Genomic DNA, 23275 nt, shown 5'->3' on the forward strand with positions numbered 1-23275 from the left:
AGCTGATGACATTTTTACAGATGAAGAAAGTCCCAAGACGATCAGACTTGCTGATTTTCCAGAGCTGCAGGACCCTCCCCTCACTAACAAACCCCCTTCGCATTCTTCTCAGTAGATGAAATCTTTGCAATAGACTTTCTCTTCCTGCCCTGCACCGAAATTGTCCTCTCCATCTGTCCAGCTTGGAGTCAGATGTGGGAATAACCTTGCTTTCCTTTTGGTGGGAAACTTTGGCTTCTCTCGCATAGGATGAGAGGCTTCCAAATTGGAAGTGTCCATGGCACTGTGGATTGGAGCCTCCCAGGCTGGGATGAGAGAGCAAGTCTGGATACCGGCTGATGTTTTATTAAAGTCAGGAGAGGGATGGGGAATGAGGTGTGCACAAAAGCACTGCTGTTTATGGCTTCACAAGAGCAAATCCTGCCACCTTAATGGATAAGATGGCTGTGTAAGAGAGAGTTAAGTGTGCCAGGGTATAGGAAGACTTTGTGAGGGACTTTTCCAAAATCCCACACAAGAGGCTGTTAAGGAAACCTGGTAACCAGAGGATAAGAGGCAAATTCCCATCTTAAAACCAGCCTTGGGTAGCAGAGACAAAGTGTGAACCCTGTGAGACTTGGCACGCAGGGAGGTGAACAGGGCCCGGGGCACAGTCATAATTAAAAATAATAACACTGAGCACTTTCAAAGCCCTCGGTAAACATGATTAACTAATTAGTCAACTCTTTACTAATTAACCAGTCACAGGACTGGTGTTGCTCAATATGTTTAATGATCCGGAGAGCAGTTGAATAGCTGAGGGCAATGTCTGCGGAGGACGCGGTAGCTGCGTAGGGGATTAATGGGGAGGCTGAGATGAGCTCAGAGCAGGAACAGGGCTCGGACAGGAAGGGATGCTCACCCTGGACCCTCTGTCCTGCTCATGTCAAACACAGTGATGTCCTTTTCTCCTCTTCCCCTCGCAATCCCATCCTCACCTCCTGCCTTCCTCTTGGGATAGAGGATTCACTATGCACCTCCTATTGATGCCTGTGGTTAATATTACAGCTGTTAAGGCACAGCAAGATGCAGGCAGAAATTTTCAGCTATACCTGAAAACCAGCTCAGTCTGAGATCAGGCTGAGCTAAATGTGGCTCCCCTGAAGTGCTGTGCACATCAAGCTTTGATTTAATGCTCCCCAGCACAGGGAGGACGAGTCTACTCTCCTCTTCTAGTAAACTCCAATAAATGGAGTAACACTAGTTCAGGACTGGGGAAAAGAAGATAGTAGGACCAGAAGACTCTCTGGTTACCACTGCATCCCTCATTGATCAGTTTGTGTCCCTCCCCTCCCGCCTCCGTTTCCCTCGGACAGGCACTGCCACTAAACAGGACTGCAGTTGGAAAATTCCCCACAATTTAAGTGCAAAACACCTCCCCAAAAGACACATGGGGCTGGTTTTAACCCTGCTGCTCTTGATTGCCCCCCACCTTTCTCCCTCTGCTTGAACCTCTGCCTTCTGCCTGCAACCACTTATCCCAGCAGGTTCTCTGGGATGTTTCTGGCATCTCCAGGCTGTCTCCATGGCCTTTGACAGGTATCACACCTGAGGGAAAGCTGCTCCTGGCTGGTGGCTCCAGCACATCCCAGAGGCCTGCAGGGGACCTTCATACCCCTGCCACAATCCTGCCAGTGACTGCCACCTTTTGGGGCTGTGCTTAAGTATTTCCTATCTGTAATTTGGGCATTTGCTGTCCAGAAGAATCCAAGCCACTGTGTAATTAAACATTGTGTTTCACAGCATCACATGTGCATCTGGAACAGATCTGTATGGCTGTGCCATGTTATTGAAACATCTCATCACACAGATCCTTCTTCTCCTGCAGCAAGGATCTGCCAGGACCAAGGAAGCACTGAGCAGTCCCACAGGGTGCTGAGTGGGGTTGAGGCATTGGTCTCTCAGTGCCATTTTTCCTGGAGTAGTTGGGAAGTGCTTGGCTTTCCATGGGACCTGCAAACCTGCAGTGCCCAGCACTGATGTGATCACACAGCCAAACAGCATTTCAGCCACCACTAGAGAATGCCTGCTAGAAAAACTAAGCTGTGGAGAAGGTCTGACCTCGGGGCTGTTCACATGGAGCTCCATTCCCTGGATGGGCTTTTCCATCAGATATCTCCAGCAAGCTGGGGAAGGGCTCCAGTGTTTTGCAGGGAAGACAGAGGACTGGGGCAGGACCTGGCAGCTCTGCATGATGTGATGGTACTGGCTGCTCTGCTTGTGGTGATGGAGCATCCCACCTTGCTGGAGTCATCATAAAGTGCTTGAAAAAAGCACCCTCTCCATTTTCTCCTAGCTGGTCCCTGGACTTTGAGGATGAAGGCCCACCACTGGGCAAGGGCTCCTGGCTGAATCACCAGCTTGCCATTGTGGTGATGGAAGTTTCCAACTGCAAACGCTTCATTCTGCAGTTACCAAGAGAGAAAGAAAGAAAATCCTCCCATGCAGAACAGGCCAATAGAGAAAAAACCCTGTGGCCTGAATACCCAATCTGGGGAGACACAGGAGCCTGGCAGGGAGGCTTGGGGTCTGGGTGTCTGTGTTGTCACACTTGTAGCCAGGTTACCATGGCTCATCCGCAGTGCATCCACACCCCAGGGGGCTGCTGCCTGCCTGCATTCAGTGGGCTCTGCTCTTCCTGCATTGAGAAGGACAGTTGATTTGCAGCAGAAAAGAAAGTCCTCAGTGGTCCTGTCATGTCATCTCCCTAGGGGTTCACAAAGGAGTGTGGGCGCAGCCCTGAACAGGGCTGCCTGTGCTGCCCGCAGCTCCCAGCATGGTCCAGGGACCAGCTGCCTGTGGGCATGGTGCAGGGGCACCCACCTCACCCAGCTTAGCCAGGCTTGGACAGAGCACAGTCCCTTGGGTGGCTTCTCTGTGTGTCCCACAGAAGGGACCTGAAGCATGGTGGTGAGTGATGAGGACACAGAAATGTCCACATTGCCTTAAATCCACGGGCTCAGTTAGTATCACCCTGTGGAAGTTTGGATCTTTTGTGTGCCTGGTGCCCTGGCAAAGGGAGCACTGGAACTTTGGTGCCTTCAGAGACATGGGTCAAAAGCCACCAAAGCAGCCAGGAAGGACATAAAGACCCTGTTTTGGGGGGGTTTCTTCCCAAATGCTTGAGCTGAGACCAGGAGTATGCAGGGGGGATGCTCAGGCCACGGATGCTGCTCAGTGTCCACAGGACACCCCGGCTGTCCATCCCACGGCCGGGGACGTTGCTCAGCTCTCTTTAGGGGCACCCCATCACCAAGCCCTGCTGGCTTGCAGGGCTGGGGCTGGGGGAAGGGAGCTTGGTGCTCCTGCCATGTCTGCCCTCCCCTCCCCGTCCCCCCCTAACAGGGAATGAGAACTGAAATAAAAGGTCCATTTCTTTAGAAAGCCAGGCCTGACTATGGGAAGGGTCCCTGTATCCATGCGGCTCTCCCGGCCTCCTGCTCCCCTGTTTAGTAATCTCACTCCTGGGCCTGAATTCATTCAGACACTGTGAAGGATTAGCTGACCTTTCTTTCAGCATTTGCTAAGCTGGGATGTTAAAGCTTCCCAAAAATTAAACTCTGAGGAGGCTGTCTCAGAGGCTGGGAGCCTGGCAGTAGCTGTGGCTGCTTCCCCAGCAGCAAGCCCCAGGGCATGGACAGACCTCAGACTGTCCTTCCCCCCCCCCCCCCCCCGAGAGCACTCAGACCCATGCACAGCCTTAGCACCTGTCTGCACTATCCTGGTGTGGGGTGAAACCAGCTTTTTTTCTCTCTGATGAGATGGTTTGGTCATTTTTCTGTTTGCCCTGAGTGGGTTTCAGCCCCTGCTTTCCCCACCTTCTCTCTGCTGCCATATGAGAGAGAAGTAGGGAAAAATGCGAGCCTGTGAACCTTGGGGATGAGGTTTGGGGAGGTGGGTGAAAGCTGTCTGAGAACAGATGATGCTGTCAGAGCTAAGAAGTGGCACTAGCTAGCAGGGACAAGCTGCTCTCAGCTCTGCAAGGGAGCGTTCACTCTGAAACCTAATGACAACTTGTGGTTTGGGGAGTGTTTTGCTTCCTGGGATCTCAAGCTGGGGCCGAGCTTATTTTAAGCTCCCAAGCACAGACATGGAGGACTGCCATAGAAAATACTTTGTATATAGGTGGGAACATGCACACAATGAGGCTGCACTCCCCTGGCCATGTGAATCTGATTCTCAGAGCTGCTCTTTGCTGGATACAGCAGAGATGCAGAAAAATTCCTCTCTTTTCCCACATTTTCCTATTAATTTCCCCTTTCTGCCTGGCATGAGCAGAAAGGGCACCACGACCAAAGCGTGTTTTGTCTCCCTGCAGACTGGGATGCAGAGCCGGCCCCAGGCACTGGCAAGAGAAATGAAGCTGCTGCTTCTCCCATTTGAGGACCCCGAGAAAGCATCTGGAGCTGTGGGGGAGCTGGTGACTGCATGGCCTGTGCATCACCACCCCGCAAAACGCTGGGGAATGACTCTGGGGAACCCTCCCTGTGCAGATGTGGGGTTGCAAGGATGATCCCGCATCCCAGCAGCCAGGGCTGCCAAACTCCTGGAGGCAGCACATTCCCTGTTGGGTTTCAGACTCTCCTGTTCCGGGTTATGTTGTTGCATCTGGCAGAACAAACTCATCAGTGTGCGGAAAGCCCATGTGCAGCCAAGCCCAACCTTCTGCCCAAACCCAGGCGGGGAGAACAAATTGCACAGAGAGGGAGCAGCGCTTCATCCAGAGCTCACGGAAATCAGTGGTGAAACTAGAAATGATTTCTCCTCCTCCCACGTGCTTTCTCTCTCCACCTCATTGGAACTGAAGCTGTACGCATGCAGAAAACAGCAAACAAACCCAAACCCTGCAGCAACATCGCCTGAACCAGGTGGAAGCCTGGCTCAAGCAAACACATTGCTGTTCTCCTTTCCTTCTAGTTAAACTCAGTTTTTTTAAAGAAGCTGGGAGGGGGGAAATGACTTTGTTATCCATTTAAATTACTTGTTTAAATGGGCAGCCAGCTTCTAGCAGGGCTAATTTTATAGGCACCATAACCCAATGCGAGAAGTTTCTTTTACGACTCTCTACTCCCTCTGTCTCAAGCAGGAGAAGGGCTGCGGCCGAAGCCCCTGGGGAGCTTGCACAGCTCTGCCAGTTCTCTGGCAGGGAAAAGGCACTGGTAATTCAGATAAATAAAACTGTCTTATGAGATATAAATTAGATTGTTGCTCCGGGGAGAGGAGCTGCTTTGCTAACCCGCGGGGCTGTGTCCTTGGACAGCATCTCTTGCAATTGCAGGTTTTCCTCGGCAGAACTGACCTCCCAGCAGCAGCTGGACCTCGCACAAACACCCCATGTTCTTTCTACGCCTGAACAGCCAGTGCTTGGTCTGTGCTAAATTATAGCTGGTGGCCCCATCTCCTCGGAGTACCCTCACTGAGGGTAATGGGGTCCAGATTGTCACCTTGCAGCAGGCGCTGGAGCCTGAGCTTGTCTCTCTTCATGAGTTTGTGCAGTGCAAAGTGCACCCTTGGCACTAGATCAGCAATATTAATTGCCCGTGAGAGGAAGTATATAATCAGCCTTCAATGCCATATAATTACGCAGAAATTACCAGAAGAAATTAATTCCAAAAGGTGAACATATGGGCTGTAACACTGAAGCTGGATTTTGCCTCTAGTTACTGCCACTCATAACTGAGGGCAGAATCTAGGCCAGAAGCATGTTTTCTAGTTTGTGATTTATTGTACCAAAATGGAGCTGGTAATGAAAACCGTGCTCCACTTAATCCACAGTCGACTTCCAACAAAAATGCCAGCAGGATCTCTTTCTTCTCCTCCTTGCGTTACAGCTGCCCGTCAGCAGAGGATCTGTGGGCTTGGCTTTCCTGCCATGGCCACAGGGAGAGGAACCACCACACCACTGGCACAAGGCTCTGGTCACAGGCAAGCCGCCATGCCCCAGCCAGCCCTTACCCTCCTCTGCCTCTCCCTCATCAACCCACCCTCTCACACCTTGCCCCACCTGAGCCTGAATTACAGATTATTGCAGATTATTTCAGCCAGCACATAAAAATCCAGCTCTATGACTACGGATTTAGGCACACCGGTCTCCAAAATACCTGCCTCAGGCTGGTTTTGTCGTCCAAACCTGCTGCATTTTGCTGCAGCATTGACCTATTCAACCTAAACCATGTGGATGCTGAGCACGCTGCACAGCACCCAAAGCCGGTGGTGCCATCAGTTAAGGGCTTTGCTCCTTCCTGGCCCAGCCTGCTGCTTCCCAGCCTTAGAAATGCCAGTATTTCTGGCATGCACGAAGCAGCAGGTGGAGAAAGCTCTGAGGAAACCCAATGGTGGTGATGGGACCCTACAGCCCTTCCAACCCCCCCTTGCAAACGTGGGGCAACCTGTGGGAAACCGTTGGGAGATGGCGGAGTGCCACGGCTGAGCCCCTTCGCTGCAAACGGGAATTCATTTGCATGCCAAAGTTGTAGTCGGGCGCTTTACAACACGGTGTGAGCATATAAATGTATCTGGATCTTCAATATCACCCAGGCATTGCCCAGCAGCGCGCTCCCCTTGGAGAAAATCCCTCCAGGGGAGTTGGAGTAAGAGGGTCCCAAATAAAAGATGCCCAAATGAAACCTCGGGTCCCAAGGGCAGCAAAATGATGGAGAGCTGCAACGCACCGAATTCAGGCACATGGCGTATCTGTAGTGGAGTTTTCTCAGCCAAAACCATGCGTGCCAGCGACAACAGGAAACTCGCGGGCTGTATGACAAGTGTTGTGGCCTCTCCTTAGCTCTCTTACTGCCTCAATGGGTCCCGGGTGACTCTGCAATCAAGGTCCCATTCAAGCCAGGAAGAGTCGAATCCCGGGGATATGTGTCAGGCCAGCACTTTCCACTACTCTTTCAGTTCATGGACACCTATAAATTTTCCAGGGACAGTGGTACAGTACATGCCTCTGCTGCAACCACTTCCACAGCCTCCTTAAAGCAGTCCAGGACCCTGAGAAATTCATTATATCCAGCAATTAGCAGTGATGTGTGTGAATTCATGGACCTTCTTACTGCCAAGGACCAGAGTACAAACACTACATCACCCCTCCTCAAGGCAAGCGAGACAAATTATTGGCAATAAATACATTTATTGCAAATGTCGACCCACTTTACATTCTTTTATGTATCACAGCTGCTCTAAAGGGGTGCTAGAATAAGGGGAGAATAAAATCCGTGAGTCTTCATGCCGCCCTGGTTCTCTCAGCAGAGCTGGTTGAATTCTTGTTGCTATTATTAGTCTTACGACTGTTATTATTATTATGATGATGATTATATGCATTTCATTCTCTTTTGGGTAATGAATAATTTATGACTCTGTCTCGATCCCCTTTCAATGGATTCACTATCCAGGGAGACTTGCTGAATAATTTGGATCATTCGTTTTCAAGTGCATGGGCTGCTGACAAATTGTTCGCTTTTCATTGCTGGGGACATTCATTGGTCACCCAAATCAGGGGATTTCTTTGGTCACCCCAAGCACGTGATGAGACGTCTGGGGTTTTGTTGGGTTTGTTTGGTTTTGTTTTTGATTGGGGGGAACTTTGTGAAGTGGAGACTCACAAACAGCTCCTCTGGGGCTGCATTTCCGAGGAGCCACTTTGCCAGATTTTGGTGAATGTTTGGTGGGTTTGCAGAGGTTTGTGAAAGAGGAATCCCAAGGAGTGTGTTAAACATGATTTAATGTTGTAAACGCATTTCCATTTTTGCTGTTTGAGTTGATCAAAATCATTATGCAGCTGATTATTAAGCTTTTGTCTACTCATTGCTAACTAGAGAAATACTGCGGCATTAAATGTGTATTAGACCTGCTTTTTTTGCCTAAAATCCTGGGGCAAGTGAATTTTCAAGAGGCTTGCATTTGGGCATCTTTTTGCCTTAAAATTGGGTGCCTGTATTAACCTGGCTGTGTCCACTGGAGCTCTTTTGTGCCCCTGCAATGCCCTGATCCTGCACGCATGGTCCATTCATGGAGATGTTCCAAACTCACCTGGACACATTCCTGTGTAACCTGCTCTAGGGGGCCCTGCCTTTGCAGGGCGTTGGACCAGATGATCTCCACAGGTCCCTTCGAACCCTGATGATTCTGTGATTCTGTGATCTCCCAAAAGCAGCATCCTCCTAACCCCGGGCAGGCTGTGAGCTCAACAGAGTGCATAAGCACTGCTCCTCGCTCTCCTGCTGGGCCACAGAGTGGAGATGGTTGACACATCAGCACTGGTACCACAGCTTGCCTGGGAGGTCCCCGCTTGGGCACATGTCAGCAGATTTTCTGCCAGCTCCATGGAAATCATTAGGACATGCCATGCTCAGCTGCAGAATGAACTGACAGCAAAGCCATGTTAGTCCACAGGTCCTCTTGATCCTCCCTCTTGTCCCAGGCAAAGACAACGCCCTGTGCCCAGAAATGCCCAGGGCTAAATCCTGGTTCACCTGGGAATTAACAGGGCTGTGCATCGCCGCTCAGGTTCAGTCATTCCTGGCACAGCTCTGTGTAACTGCAACCCCATAGACTCCCTGCCCCACAACGGCCGCAGAGGGCAACCTCGTGGTCCCCAGGGCCCTGAGCCTGAGGAACTCAGCGTGTCCCTGCCCCACACTGCCTGCTGCCTGTGCTGCCTGCTCAGCCCCAATTTACGAGCAGCGTGTGAAGGACAGACATGGGCCACTGGGCTGAACAATGCGGGAATATTAGCTGAGTTACAAAAACAAACAAACCAAACCCCGTCGGGAGCCTGTTTCATTTATCTTCTTTTGTCCAGTTTTGCTTCAGCGTGAAAGTTGCCCTTTCAAGCCCAGCAGTTGTGTTCCAGCCCCGGTGGGCAGCTGATCCAAAGCATTACACTGAGAGCTTCCCAATGGCATGTTTGCACAGTTCAACTCATTTCTAAATATTCAGTGGAGTTTCCCTCCCTCCTACCCTCCCAGGACTTTTTGCCCAAGAGCCAAGGGTGTAAAGTACAGGGCTGGGGATACTGGTGCACAGAGCCTTTGTGTGCAAACACAAGCTGCTGTTTGTATTTGCCTTCACACTGTCAGAGCTCAATTGTGTGCAGCGCAATACTGGCTACCAGTCTGCTTTCAATATCCGCTCGGCCATCCCTGCTGCCAGAGGCACTCTCCCCCTCCCCAACCGCTTTGAAGCAAAGTGATTTAATTTCATGAGACTTTCGGTAATCACGTTACGATCTCCAACATTAACCAGAACTGACTCCCTATTGCAAAAGGGCGGGCAGATGACGGAGTAAACAGCCCGGCTCGGGACAGCCTGCAAAGCCAGAGGAAGGCAAGACGCACGATGGCTGCCTGGCTTGTTCTGCACCGCTTATCAGATGAGGATGGAAAACAATGGCCACTCGCCAGCACTTTTTTCTCCTATCTGTAGCCCTACCAGTCATTTGCCTTCCTTCTTCCCTGTTCCATTTATAGTGTCCTGATACCTATGTCACATTCCCCAGCAATGAATTTGCTTCTGGGACAGGGTACGTTTTTCTCTACAGGAGCCTGTAGGGACAGGACAAGGGGAATGGCTTTAACTTGCCAGAGGGGAGACTGAGATGAGCTCTGAGGCAGAAGCTCTTCCCTGTGAGGGTGCTGAGGCGCTGGCACAGGGTGCCCAGAGAAGCTGTGGCTGCCCCATCCCTGGCAGTGTCCAAGGCCAGGTTGGACACAGGGGCTTGGAGCAACCTGCTCTAGTGGAAGGTGTCCCTGCCCGTGGCAGGGGTTGGAGCTGGATGAGATTTAAGGTTCTTTCCAACACAAACCAGTCTGGGATTCTATGATTCTGTTCAGGTGGAGCAGGCTTTGTGCCGCAGCCTCCTCTCTGCTTGGGCTCTTCACATAAGCTCTAAAGGCTGGGTTCAGTTTTTGGGATGCCAACCTGATCTTCCCCATCCCTTCTGCCCCATTCCCACCTCCTGGTGGATTCCGTGCATTACTACATGCTGCAGCGCCAGTGGTTCAGGAAGAGCCAGAGCATGAGGAGAACGGTCTAGGGAAGTGCTACCATGAACAGGAGGCTGAGAACAGGGAGGTTCAGGTCTGGCCTGCCCATGCTGTGTCTCCTTCACCCCTCCTCACCTCCCTGCACACATGGCTCAGCTCTTCCAGAGCATCTCCTGAACAACCAGAAATAATAAGCTAGAGCCTGAAGGGAAGAACTTCTGGGGCTGTGAGGGCAAACCAAAGTGCTGCACTGGGCACTGGGTAATCCCCAGTGGGTATACAAAAATCTTTTTTTCTGATCAGATGCACTGTCCTTGCTCTTTCCATCCACTGTGGTCTGACTGCCTAAGACTGAACCTTAAGCACCCGGATGACTGACATTAAGGGACATTAATTTGCCCCATGGAGCTGCCATCAAAATAGTCATACTTGGTTTAAAATGAAGCACAGATCACAATGATCCACACTGAGCCTCAGAGTGCAGCCTTGTAGGGATCTGTGTGAGGGATGGGCTCTAAAATACACTGGGGAAGATGACAGGGACTCCTCATCCATCTCCCCATTCAAACCTGTGAACCTGGAGTACACAGGCACGTGTAAGGGTGGTGATCGGTGACAGAGGAGCTGGGCCTCACCTTGTGCAGGCTGGGAGCTCGCAGACCCCGCGTGGACATTGCTCACAGCCCGGAGAGCAGGTGTGTGAAGCAGGAACCACTGAGCCAGCAGCATCCTCCTCCGTTTCCTTCTTTACTTCCCACCTGGGACAGGGGGGAAAGAAATCTCCCCACTCCTTAGTGCCCTGAGAAACTGGGGGGTGCTCTTCCCACTCCATCACGCACCACTGCTGGATCTGTGCCTACCTCTCCACCACCGGAAAGCATTCCCCGTCCTAGCAGCTCCCGACAGCAGGTCAAAAAGAAAAAATCTGCCGTGAAACAAGCCTGCAGAGCCCGGCTGCTCACAGCCTGCACCAGTGCCCTGCCTGCACCAGTGCCCCCTCAGGTCATTTTTGTCCTTTTCTAGGTGAGTCTGGGAGTGCTGTGTGGAGGATCCTGCCTCTCCACCCTCTTCCCCCCAGACAGGGGAGGTGCAGCAGCTTTGACCCTCCCGAAGGGACCCCCAATCTGCTCACCTCACCAGCTTTCCCACTGCCTGCCCACACCAACTCTGTCTCTTTTCTTATTCTCCTCAGAAGATGGCAAAGGTCTCCTGGCCTCCCCCAGCCCCAGGGGTGCACCACAGGAGTGGGTCTGGGGGCTGTGGCTCCCCACGCAGCACCCGGGGGCACCCTGTCAGTGCAAGAGGGGATCCCTGTCTGGGTGATACCTCTGTGGGGGATGATGGTCGGTGGGCAAAGCCAGAGATTCCTTCCAGCCCATAACCTTCCACAAAATGATTTAGAAAGACCCTGCATTTCCAGGAGAGGGTGAAGTAGTTTTTCCTACCCCAGCCTCCAGCTCTCTGTCAAGAAGGGAGATGCAGATACAATTTTCAATCCTCCCGTCATTCACAATACACTTTGAGAAAGTCTGAAAGGAAAACTCCTCCTGCTCCCTCCCTGCTCCCACAGCGGGGTCGGGACATGAACCTGCGCTCTCTCGCTTCCTATTGCTTTCTTTTGCTTGCTGCACTCCCAGCCCTGCGGCAGCCACTTTGCACAGGAGATAGATGCATGTTGTGAGCAACAGCAATTCTGCGCCTCGTTTGCGCTGTCGATGAGAGCTCAGGGCACCAGCACCATCCCCGCGGAGCCCCGGGATGAAGCAGTCTCTCTGGCTGTGCCACCAGTTTCTAAACTTCAGCCTCAACTAAAACTAGTGCTGTTCAAAATGAATCCCTAAACCAGGCTCCCCGCTGCCTCCCTGCCAGCGTGGGGGCCTGTGCTCTCCTGGGGCAGAACCTGTTTCTTTAGTGTCTACCCCCCAAAAAGGGCAGGATTTTCTCCTCGCCCCCAGTTAATCCCCTGCCTTCAGCTGAGCCTAACAAAAACTCCACCGGCATGTGGCTCAGCCCCTTTCACGCCGTGGATCTCGGCTACAAGCATGGGCTGTTCCCGCTTGGGATGGAGCAGGAGCAGCCGAACCCCCCAACAGCCTCCACGGCTGCACCGGCTCAGAGCAGGAAAAGCTTCCCTCTCTCCTTATCAGTCCCCAGGGCATCCTAATCCCCCTTAAATGAAAGCTATTACACAGATATCTTTTCAAAAGCTTGCCCGTCACGTCATCCAGGCATCCCGGTCCCAGCCAAGAGATTTTTTGGAGCGTGGCTTTTGGAGGAGGCGCTGCCACTGGACAGAGCCGGGTTTGCACCCACTGAGTGAGGATCTGGCCTGTTTCTTTAGGAATTGTGCTTTGATTCCCGCTGCTTCGCAGAGCTGTGTCCCCGCACAGCCGGGCTGCAGAGCCAAGGCTGAGCCCCACGCTGGTGCCAGGCTCCCCGGCTCTGCCATTCTGCCTTGCGGGAAGCAGCAGGATCTGGCAGGGATGCTTGGGACGGGAGCTCGGGTTATGCAAAGGAAATGTCCCCTGCTGATTGCAGCAGCAAAGGCCAAACGGCAGCCACCACTCTGGAGACACCCTGGGGACAGAGCAGATGTGACTGCTGGGCTCTGCCACCGCAGAACTCTTTCCCCAGCTCTAAGCTGCCTGCACGGGCTGGTCCTGGCAGCAAAACCCCAATGTCCCCTGTTGCTGCCTGGAAAACTGGGGGATATGTTCGGTGCAATCAGGAACATGCTGCAAATATATCACTGAATCACAGAATGGTTTGGGTTGGAAAGGACCTTCAAAGCTCACCCAGTCCAACCCCCCTGCAATGAGCAGGACATCTTCAGATGAGGTTGCTCAGAACCACATCCAGCCTGGCCTTGAAATATCTGGCCTTGTGCCATCTCCAGGGATGGCACATCCACCACGTCTCTGGGCAACCTGTGCCAGGATTTTACCACCCTCACTGCAAAGAATTTTTTCCTCATGTCCAGCCTGAATCTCCCTCTTTCAGTTTAAACCCATCACCCCTCGTCCTATTGCAACAGGCCCTGTTAAAAAGTCTCTCCCCATCTTTCTTATAGGCCCCTTTTAAATACCGAAAAAGGTGGGGATGAGCCTGGGGGCTGTGAAGCACCCTGCCATGGTGAGAGCTGGTGTGTCCTGCATGCAGGCAGCTGTGTCAGTGCTTTCTAGAAAAGGCTGGATGTTCTCAGTGGGGCCTGGGGCTGGTTTGGGTTTATTTCGGCTGTTTGACAGCAACACGGGGTGAAATGATGCACAACCTCTGCAGTGCTATGAAGGTAACCAGTTAGTTTCAGTTGTCCTGAGCCAGGCTGGGAAACAAATTCATCACAGCACCCCAAAATCCTCCAAAAGCTCCCCAGGAAAAGTCTGCTTGCACAGCGCAACCCTCGCACACAATAGCTCCTAATAAGCACAGAAACCTCCAGAGGAACTGCACCTTAAAAGCAGAGCATCCCAAAAGGGAGACAGGAGAGACCTGAGGCCAGAGAAGGCAGCGACCTTCAGAAAGTCCATCTCCCATCCCCGAAGATGAAGGGGAGATACATTAAGAATTTTGAGACAGGCTCATGCATCCCAGCTGTCCCCACTTCAAAACCAGAACCCTGGGTGTTTTATAAGCAGGATCCCTAGAGGCAGCAGAGATTCAAGAGTCCTCACATGGTTCTCACTCTGTTCTGGGAGCGGCAGCACGTCCCCCTGGGCAGTCACAGGGAGTTTGCTGAAGGAGGACAGCATAGGCTGAATAAGGATGACATGCTTTGGCCCAGAAAGAGGAGGGCAGAGATTAGCCGTGGACAAGCTCAAGGGAAGGCAAGTGTCCAACCCAGAGTGCCAAGCCTGGTTTTGTTTTAGCCTTAACTGCGCTTTTTTGTTTGTTTGTTTGTTGGTGTAAAAACCTTTCTGTTGGAAATCAGTTTAACTTTAAGCTTCCTGAGAATAAAAGCCTGTGAGAAAGCTCTGCCCATGCAAGGCCCCCTTGGGAGGCTACAATGGGAGTCTCAGCAGCTTGTGGGCCCATATTTCTATGGCTACAGCACCCATCTGCTCAGCAACAGTTACCCACAGCTCATGCAATTCCACATGCAGAACAACCACCAGGAGCTGCACTGGGGTGCAGAGGACCTGCAGCTCCATGGATGGCACATGGTGCCACGAGAGGTCCAGCAGCACACGGTGTGTTACAGCTGCTGACTGGCGCCACAACGCTGGTGAAGCTGCCCCAGTTGCAGTGTTTCCCTCAACACAAGGATGTTAGGATACTGCTTCACACCTTTCTTACCCCAAATCCAAAGCATTCTGCATTATTATTCTCAATAAATGGGGAAACTGAGGCACAAGGCAAACCTGGAGATCAGAAATTGTAAGTATCCCTCTATCATCAGAGGGTAATGGGCAGTATCAGCACACAGCACCTCCAAAATCCACTTAGCAGCTGGCAGGCTGAATCCAGAGACAGTCATGCTGTGCTGCCCAGCCTAGGCAGCAGCATTCATCCCAGATGGGCAGACGATGTTACACACTGGGAATCCTGCACTGGCACATGAGGATCCTGCAGGGACACCCTGATAATCCTACTCAGAGCCTCTTTGCTCAGATAAGAACTGTTGCTGCTTTACAATGCTTGCATCCTTTCACCTCTCTCTGGAAGAGGATAAGCACTGGGGACACTCAGACACCCCGCACGGGTGGATTTACAAAGCCACGTAAGTCTCTGTCTGACACCAGGAAGCACCTGAGATGAAATCCTACAGTCCTTACATTCCTCTGCAGGCCCAGAATGAGAAGAGCTGGCTGCTGGGGAAGGATTTGATCTCTCTGCTTATGATGAGGATGGAGGGGAGCCCACCAGCTGTTTTCGTAAGCTCTGCCCTTCAAACACCTCCCTGGACCACCACTGAGATGGGAAAGCCCCAAGTTTGTCTGGAAGGAAGTTTTTCATTGGAAGTGTTTGACACATTGTTCTTTAGTAGTTCCTGGTCCCCTCCTTGTCTGAGATGAAGTTTCCTTTTAGCTGGAGGACAGACTTGCTTACAAGTTGCTCTTACATAAGACACATCCCAGCCTGGGAACCCAACTGCAGCGCACACTGCGGAGCAGAGCCTAACACCAGGGTTTGTGTGTGGCTTGTGCCAAATCCCATACCTGAAAACACAGTACGTTTCCTTTCTCTCACTGCAGTTGCACTTGTGATTGTTAAACACTCTCTGGGCATCACACAGTGGCCAAGGTCCGAGCAGAACCTGGCACCCGCAGACGCGGCTGACTTCAGGCACACGTGCAGGTGCTGGGTGCATCTCCCGGCCCCACGGGGGAACGGGCTGCGGAGCCCCAGAGCTGCCGGCGCTGGGAACGGAGTCTGGAGGTCGTTCCCAAAGTGCCTCAGCGAGCTGCAGCCTGGGTTTGTCTCGTAGCGCTTTCCCCAGCTAAGGCAAATGCAAAGATATTTTGTGCAAGCCAAAGGGAGTATTCAAAAGCAGCACTCAAAATAACGCCGCGGTTCATGAGGAGTTGTGGAATGGTGTCGATCGATTTTATTGATGTCTCTAAAGCTGGCCAAAGCCCTGCCTGCTTTTTCATGTGTTCACACCAGCTCACCAGCAGTTGAGCTCTGACAACATCTTAGTTCAGGCCTTTTCCAGCTGCTCCTCTCACAGGGGAGGAAACTTCATCAGCACAATCTGGGTTGGAGACACAGGGCTTGGGTTGGATCAACAGTGAGCAAATGGAGCCAGCCCGACTGCAATGGGGAGAGGAAGGATGGAGAACAGATCTGGAAGTTTGTCTCCAAGCTGTGTCCTCCCTGGAGCATGTTAGCTCCCAGGCGCCCAGCCAAAGCTGGACTGTAAGGCCAAGCTCTACGTGGATGAATTATTCTCTAGGTAAAGTTGATGGGAATCTGAATCTGTGCAAAGCTCTGCTGGCCAAGCTCCTGCAGGAGCAGGTCCCTGGAGAACATCTCCTCGGGCCAGCCCTGTCCTCTCCATGTGCGGTGCCCGGGTTCTTGCAGGCAGCAAGAAGTGATAAAGAAAAATTAGATCTGGCTGGCAAAAAACGTTCCCGTGGGAAATTTTGACTTTTTGTCAGAAACTCCAGCGTGTTCCTTTCCCAGCCCGAAATAAGCATGAATAGGAACAAAGATTCGGGTTTGGCAGTGGGAAGGGTCTTACCAAAGAAAACACCCAAATTTTTAAGCAAAGCAGACACATTCTGTCATTTTCCTCCCGGCCTGAAAAACCCAAACCCTGAATTTCCGGGAAAAAAGTGCAAATTCAGTGAAAAATAAAAATAATAAAAAAAAATTAATCAGTTCTCACGGCACTTCCTGGGGCAAACTCAGCTCATTTGGATAATTCACTGCCCCTCCCCCGACCACTGCGGCTCAGGAGAGTCTGGCCGTCTACATCTGGTTGAAGATGTCCTTGCTCATTGCAGGGGAGTTGGACTCGATGAGCTTTGAAAGTCCCTTCCAACCCAAACCATTCTGTGATTCTGTGATTCTGTGATTCTCTGGCTTCCCTCTCAAGAGGCTGAAGATCCCTCCAACATGTGGCCGCCAACATCCCCTCCGACCCACGGCTCATCCCCTGCCTCTGCCCACCGGAGGCCGTGTCCTGAGCCCTCGGGTGACTGCAAAGCCCGACCTTCTCTCTGGATTTAGGAGAGAAACCGGGCTGGGCCGATGGTCATGAGCAAGAGGGTGGGAGCTGAATAGCGTTATTGTGATCTTTATCTAGGGGGATTATTCCAGGCAGTGTGGGCTTGGCAGGGCCACGCAGTTGTTTGGCCGTGGTTGGTTTTGCAGACTGACAGGTATGGCCATGGGGAACGAGCTGGAGAGAATTATTTTACGGTAGTTTCATCTTTGCAAAACATCCATTTCCCAGCAAAGTCAGCGGGAAAAAAAAAGGAGTGATTTTGGTTTGCAAAGTCTGGCGCGGCCAGGACTGTGCATGGTCTGAGCTGCGAAGCCTGGCACAAAAGTGACACATTTTACTGGAAACTGAAAACTTGTTTCCTTTTTATTGGAAGTAAATTGGAACGCAGAAGGACGGCAAATGCACGGGGCCAGCGTAAGAGCTGAACAGAAGCATTTTGAGGAGCACTTCAGGACCCTGCAGAGTGGACCGAGGATTCAAGAGCACCCCGGGATCCCACCAAATGTTTACGACATCAGCGATAGCGGGAACTCTGCATGCACGCAGGCAGCGATGGGCCGAGGCCAGAGGGAGCTGAGTCCCTCCTGCTTCCGGACCTGCTGCTGAGAAAGAGGCAGCGCCGGGCCCGGCGTGCAGCCCCATCCCGGCAACAGGACCCCGCCGGCGCGGAGGAAAAGCCAAAGCGGACATAAAACTCAGCTCGGCGGTATCGACCCACCCGCGAAGCACCCACCGAGAAACGGCGTCGCCCCGGGGCCCCGACGAGTGCCGCAGCCCGCCGGGGAGCGGAGGCTCCGCACCGGGATCCCCCATCTCTCCCTCCCGCGGGACCGGGTCCCCCTCTCCCGTCAGATAGCCCAGGCTGAAGACGCCGGCGAAGATATCGCTCCCTCTGCAAGGGACACATGTGATTGTGATTTGGGGAAAGAAGAAAAAAAAAAAACAAAACAAAAAACCAAAACAAACCCAACAAAGAAAAGACAAAGAAAAAGAAAAGAAAAGAAAAAAAAAAAAAAGAAAAGCCCAGCCCAAGCCGCTCGATGGGTTTTTCCTATCGTCGGAGCTGCAAATATTTTGGAAGACGGGGCCGTGTTTTCCGTGTAAACAAGGTGGCGGCTGCGGGTGCCGGGGCCGTTCTCCGCGGCCCCGATGCTGCGTCAACCCCGGCCACCGGCGCACGGCTGGTCCCGGGGGCTGGCACCGGCCCCCTAAAACCGCGGCGAGGAGGGGACCGGCGGCGCACGGGGGTCCCGCTGGGGAGCGGGGGGTGGAAGACCGGGGGGAAGCCGTCGGCGGGTTGTGCGGGGACTCGAGGGGGAGAACACCCCCAACTCTTCACCCTTGCCCACCCCGGACAGAGGCGAGGGACCCCCGTCTCCCCTCGGGGACAGCCCGGAGGCCGCGGCTCCCCCACAGTCAGGACGACGCGAGGTTCTCTCCCGAGAAGGAGCGAACCGGCTGCTCCCCGGTTCTCATTTGTTCCTGGGACTCGTTCAGGTCCCCGGAGCCGCCCGCACGCCCTGAGGATGCAGCTATGGGAGCCTTCCCGAGGCCGGCCTGCTGGGGAATACCGGAGCCCGTCCCCGTCCCGTCCGGGCACGGAGGCTGTCGGTCGAACTGGAGGCTTAGCGGCGGGGCTCTGAGCCGGTGTCCCGGGAAAGCCGGTTGCCGAAGAGCTCCGGGATCCCGGACCGGAGCCCGCTCCCTGTGCCGCAGGACCCCTGGTCGGGAGCTGCCCGGGACGGGAGGGAGACCCTATCCAATGGTTCCCAAAACACGAGCGGTGTTCTCCCAAGCTCCTGAGTGTCCCTTCTCCTCTCTTCTGAGCTCCTTGGTATCCTCTACCCCGCGCTTCCGAGTCTCCCGCTGTCCCCTGCTCTGCGCTGCAGAGTTCCCCGGTGCTCCCGTCCTGCGCTCCCCGTTGCCTCCGGTGTCTCCCGTCCCACGCCTCCGACACGCTCGGTATCCCTTGCCCCAAATTCCCGTGCCTCGCCGTCCCCTGGCCGGTGGTTCTCAGTTCCTCGTGTCCCCAGCTCTGCACCTCGGGGTCCCTCGGTGTTGTCACTCGTGCGATCCCGGGTACCTCTGTGTCCCCTGCCCTACGCTGCCGAGCGCCTCCGTGTCCCATCCGCTGCGCTTCCGAGCGCCTTCACGTCCCCTGCTCCGTGTTTCAGGGCTCCTCGCTATCCCCTCCTCTGCCCTATGCTCCCGAGCACCTCGGTGTCTTCGCCCTGTCCTGCCTTTCATGCCCCTGCGTATCCCTGTCCTGCTCCCCGTCTCTGGATATCCCCGCGCTGCTCGCCGTGTCCCTGGATGTCCCCATGCCTTTTCTTCCCCGTTCCCTACCGTGTCCCTGGATGTCCCCATGCCTTTTCCTCCCCGTTCCCTACCGTGTCCCTGGATGTTCCCATGCCTTTACCATCCCGTTGCCTACCGTGTCCCTGGATGTCCCCGTGCCTTTCTGTCCCGGTATCTGGCGGGTCCTGCATGTCCCAATGCCTGTTCTTCGCCGTCCCTGACGTGTCCTGGATGCCCCCATGCCTTTTCCTCGCCGTTTCCTACCTGCTCCCCGTTCCCTGAAGGTCCCTTGCCGGGTCCCTGGATGTCCCGATGCCCTTCGCTCACCGTCCCTTGCCGGGTCCTCCTTCTCCCCTCTCTCTCCCTGCCCTTCTGCGGACCTCGGCGCCCTCTCCCCATCCCTGTCCCGCGTCTCCCGCCGTGTTCACGCCCGTGGCGTTGGACTCACCCACACACTCGTTGGCCTCCCGGGCCGTCGCTCGCTGCCAGGGCCGGTCGTAGTGGAAGGGCTTGCAGCGGTCGCACTCGGGGCCGGCCGTGTTGTGCTTGCAGTCGCACACCAAGCTGTCATCGCGGTCACGGACGCACCGCGATGCGTGGCCGTTGCACTTGCATCGCCCGCCGACCTGCAAGTCGGAGACGGCGTAGAAGTACGAGTCGCGGGCCAGTTCGGAGTCATCCTCGCTCTCGTCGCCGAAGGTGTGGAGGCGGCTGAAGGTCACCCTGATGTCGGTGGCTGTCACCCAGTCCTGCAGCACTGGCGAGTTGTCGAAGTCGTGGGCCGTGGGGCGGCCGTCCAGGGTGCTGAAGGCGATGAGGCCGCCGGAGAGGGGCCGCACGTCGGTGTGCGAGTCGGTGCAGACCGCCTCCTGCTCGTTCTGCTTCGTGATGGCGGCGCGGTTCGGCTTGTTGTACATCTTGCGGCACTGCGTGGAGTAGAACTGGAAGGGCACCCAGGTCTTGCCGTAGTCCATGGACTTGTGGATGGCCATGGACTCGGGGCGCGGTGAGCAGAACTGCAGGCTGACGTAGGTCACCTCGAATTTCTTGCCCAGGGAGAGAGTGAGGGTGACGTTGTGGGGGTACTGGACGTAGCTGTCGGACTGCCAGCAGGTCAGGTTGTGCGGGTTGTTGAGGTCGGTGAGGAAGGAGGGCGGGTGGGCGCGCTTGGGGTCGGAGGCATTGCAGAGGTGGCAGGAGCGGACCTGCTCCTCGCCCTTCTCCGTCACCACACAGTACCGCGACGGCGGCTTCCCGCAGGTGCTCGACACCTTCACCTCCTTCCCAAAGGCCGAGTTGACGAAGTCGGGGATGCACCGGCGGGGCAGCCCGTGCTCGTCGTAGCAGGGATCGGGCTGGCCCGTCTGCACGGCGAACATGCTCCCGCCGTGGTAGCCGCCGCGCAGGGGCTGCACGAGCCACACCGCCGCCAGCAGCAGGGCCAGCGCCGCCTCCGCGCCCCTCCGCGGCATCCTGCGCGGCCTCCGCGGGGACGGACGGAGGGACGGACGACGGACGCGGTGCGGCGGCTCAGAGAGCGCGGAGCATCGCCCGCCCCGCGGCCAGCCCCGCCGAGAAAGGGGAGCCCGCGGCGGCGGCGGCACCACAAAAGTGCGGCGGGCGGCGGGGCTGGGTCCCGCCCGCGCCCGCCCCGGCCCTCGCACGGAGGATGACTGGCGGTCCCAGCCCCCGCCGCGTTTGAGGTCATGCTAAAGGAGTGACATCGCGCTCAAGGAACAGAACAACGACATCCACTGGCGGCTCAGCCAGAGACACGCACAGGCCTCGGGGAGGGCGGGGAGGGGGGGGGATGGGAGCGGAACGGAGCCTGGCCCGATACCGCGACGGTGGGCGCCAGCGCCGCCACGGGACTCCCGAGCCGCCCCGAGGAGCCAGGGAAAGGCCCTCCTTCTCCCCTCCGCGGGAGCCGGGGACGGGGGCAGCGCCGGGAGGAGCCCCCCCTCTACCTGCGGGGGCGCCGAGAGGGACAGGATGGGGCCCGATCACACCTGGTCGCTGCTGGCCTCCCCTTTACCAGGCCAGATGGGGCTGGGCCGGGAGGGGCCCGAGCAGAGCACCAGTCCCGTGCGGAGTCCGGGGCCGCCTGGGCACCGGCCCTCTCCGAGGGGGCTCCCGGCGGGTCTGGGCCGGGAGCCTCTGCCCCGGGGGCGGCAACGAGATGCCGGGGAAGTTTAACTGTGGGAAGTCTGGAGTCTGGGCATGACACGGGACTAAGGGGCCTGGCGAGCCCCGGCAGGTTGTTTTAGCGGTCCGAGCTAGGTGAAGAGGCGGTTTCCTCCGGGGACAGACCAGGCACGGGGGCTGCGCGGCGCCTCTCGCCGCTCCCCGTCAGTTTGCAGCTTCTCCCGTTAAAGCGAGGAAGGGGTTAAAGGGCAGCACTTGTCCCGCACCGGGTAGTGCCCCTGCCCTGGGCTCCCCTTCCCGCCCGCCCCAGCGGACCCCGGTGCCCGACGGCTGCTTCCGTCCCGCTCCGCTCCGGCTCGGCTCTTCCCCGGCGATCCCGGCCTGGGGCACCCCGCTGCCGCGACATGCCGGCCCCGCAGAACGGTACCCGGATTCCGAAGCGATGGTCCCGGGAGGGAGCGGAGGGGTTTCCCTCCAGCGGCTCCCGGCCGCCCTGCTCGCCCCCCTTCCCTCCCTCCTTCATTAAAAGGGCACTTTTATTTTTCCAACGGAGGTGCCCTCGCTCGGAGCGCTGCCCGCGCCGCGTCACTCAAGCGGCCGGGCCCTGGCACAGCTGCGCGGTCCCCTCCACGACGAGTCCCGGCGGGGCGGCCTGAGGGGACGGGGACGGCCCGGGCAGCGGCGAGCCCCAGGCCGGCCTCCGCCCCCTCCCCTCCGCCCGTCTCTCTCCCCGCTTTGAATTCCTTGCCACCGAGCTGAATAAAAGTGGTTGTTGTAAATTGAATTAGTGCCTGATTAATCTGCTCCCGGGCCTGCTAGCCCAGCGGGACGTCTTTGGCAATGCAACCGCCTTCCCTGCAGGGCAGCGGGGCTCCGCAGCCTCCCTGCCCCCATCGCCCCCTCCCGGACCTTCTCCCCAGCCCCTCCGCTGGCGGGATTTGTTAACTCTTCCCCGGGAAACAGCCCCTCCGTCCCGCTCCCGGCGCCCTTGCCGGTCCTTCGCCGGAGGAATGGAGGGGTGCATGGGGATGCGGCCGGTCCGGGACTGGGGGTGTCCTGGTCCCGCTGGTCCCATCCGAACCGCCCAGTGGCTCAGCCTCATCCGAGACACACACACGCACACTGCCGGTGTATCCCAGTCCCCGAGCCTGTCCGGGTGATCCCGCTGGAGGTGGCCGGACCCCTGGGATAGCCCAGCTCCGGAGCCCCCTCTCTGCCCAGGTGCAATCCCCAGATCCGAACCCATAGATACACACACACACTCTTCGGGGACCTGCTATGAGCATCACCTCTCGTTGCTTCGGAGTCCCGCTCTGCCCGCCTGGCGCTTCTCCTCCGGCCACGCGCATCCGTGCTGGGCCGTGACCAGCGATTTCCTCGGGGAAAGAAGCGGTTTTCCTCGGAGGAAGAGGACCTCCGGGACCCTCTCGCCGGCTCCGGAATGACTCCGGGCGCAGGGCTAAAATTTCAGCGTTTCTTTAAAATCCGGGAGGGTTTTTAAAGCTCCCCCAACCCCGCACAGCAAAATAATGTGTGGGGGGGAGGGAATCTAAGAAAACCTGACCCACGCGAAACTGCCAGGCAAACCCGAGATGCCGCTTAATCCCATTAGCAGGGTGTTAATTTAACAACCGCCCGGCGCTGCCGAGCCCGGGGCCGGTGCTGCCGGGGCGCGGGCTGCGGCTCTCTCCTGCCTCCTGCACTTCTCGCCGGGTTTGTTCGGCATTTCACAACCCCCGGGGTTTGCAATCGCTCTTGCGGTCATTAACGTGATTTACTGAGGCTTTCCTCTAATTACCTCCCCGTCGAGCTATTAAATGCATGTAAGCAGCTCCGCGGAGACTGAGGCGCAGCTCCTTGAGGCCCGGTCCCGTGTCTGTCCGTCCTAGCCGGTCAGCGGGGCCTGGAGCCTTCCCGGGAGGATGCAGTAGGGGACTCTCGGGCACGGGGCCGTGGCCCCCACCCAGGCTCGTCCCCCAGTTCGGATTTGATTTTCCTGACTTTAAGCACCAGCTGGCACTGGCCCTGCCCTGGCTAGGGTGGTCACGGCTCCTCGCGCTCTAGCTCCCACCGGGGCCGGAGTATCTCCAGCACCCGCACTGGGAGCAGAGCATCTCCCGTACCTCCGGTACCAGCA

At 55.9% G+C, this 23275-nt stretch overlaps 1 protein-coding gene across 1 annotated transcript in view; it reads right to left on the reverse strand.

Annotated features, from left to right (window-relative positions):
- Positions 1 to 20663, reverse strand: part of NTN1 (netrin 1) — a 103211-nt gene extending 82548 nt beyond the window's left edge. Inside the window, exon 1 of the mRNA XM_030505902.1 lies at positions 19442 to 20663. Coding sequence (XP_030361762.1) covers positions 19442 to 20465 — 1024 coding nt within the window. The 5' untranslated portion in view covers positions 20466 to 20663. The remainder of the gene's footprint in view (positions 1 to 19441) is intronic.
- Positions 20664 to 23275: the final 2612 nt, after the last annotated feature.

Source organism: Strigops habroptila, chromosome 14 (genome assembly GCF_004027225.2).
Source record: "Strigops habroptila isolate Jane chromosome 14, bStrHab1.2.pri, whole genome shotgun sequence".
Lineage (NCBI taxonomy): Eukaryota > Metazoa > Chordata > Aves > Psittaciformes > Psittacidae > Strigops > Strigops habroptila.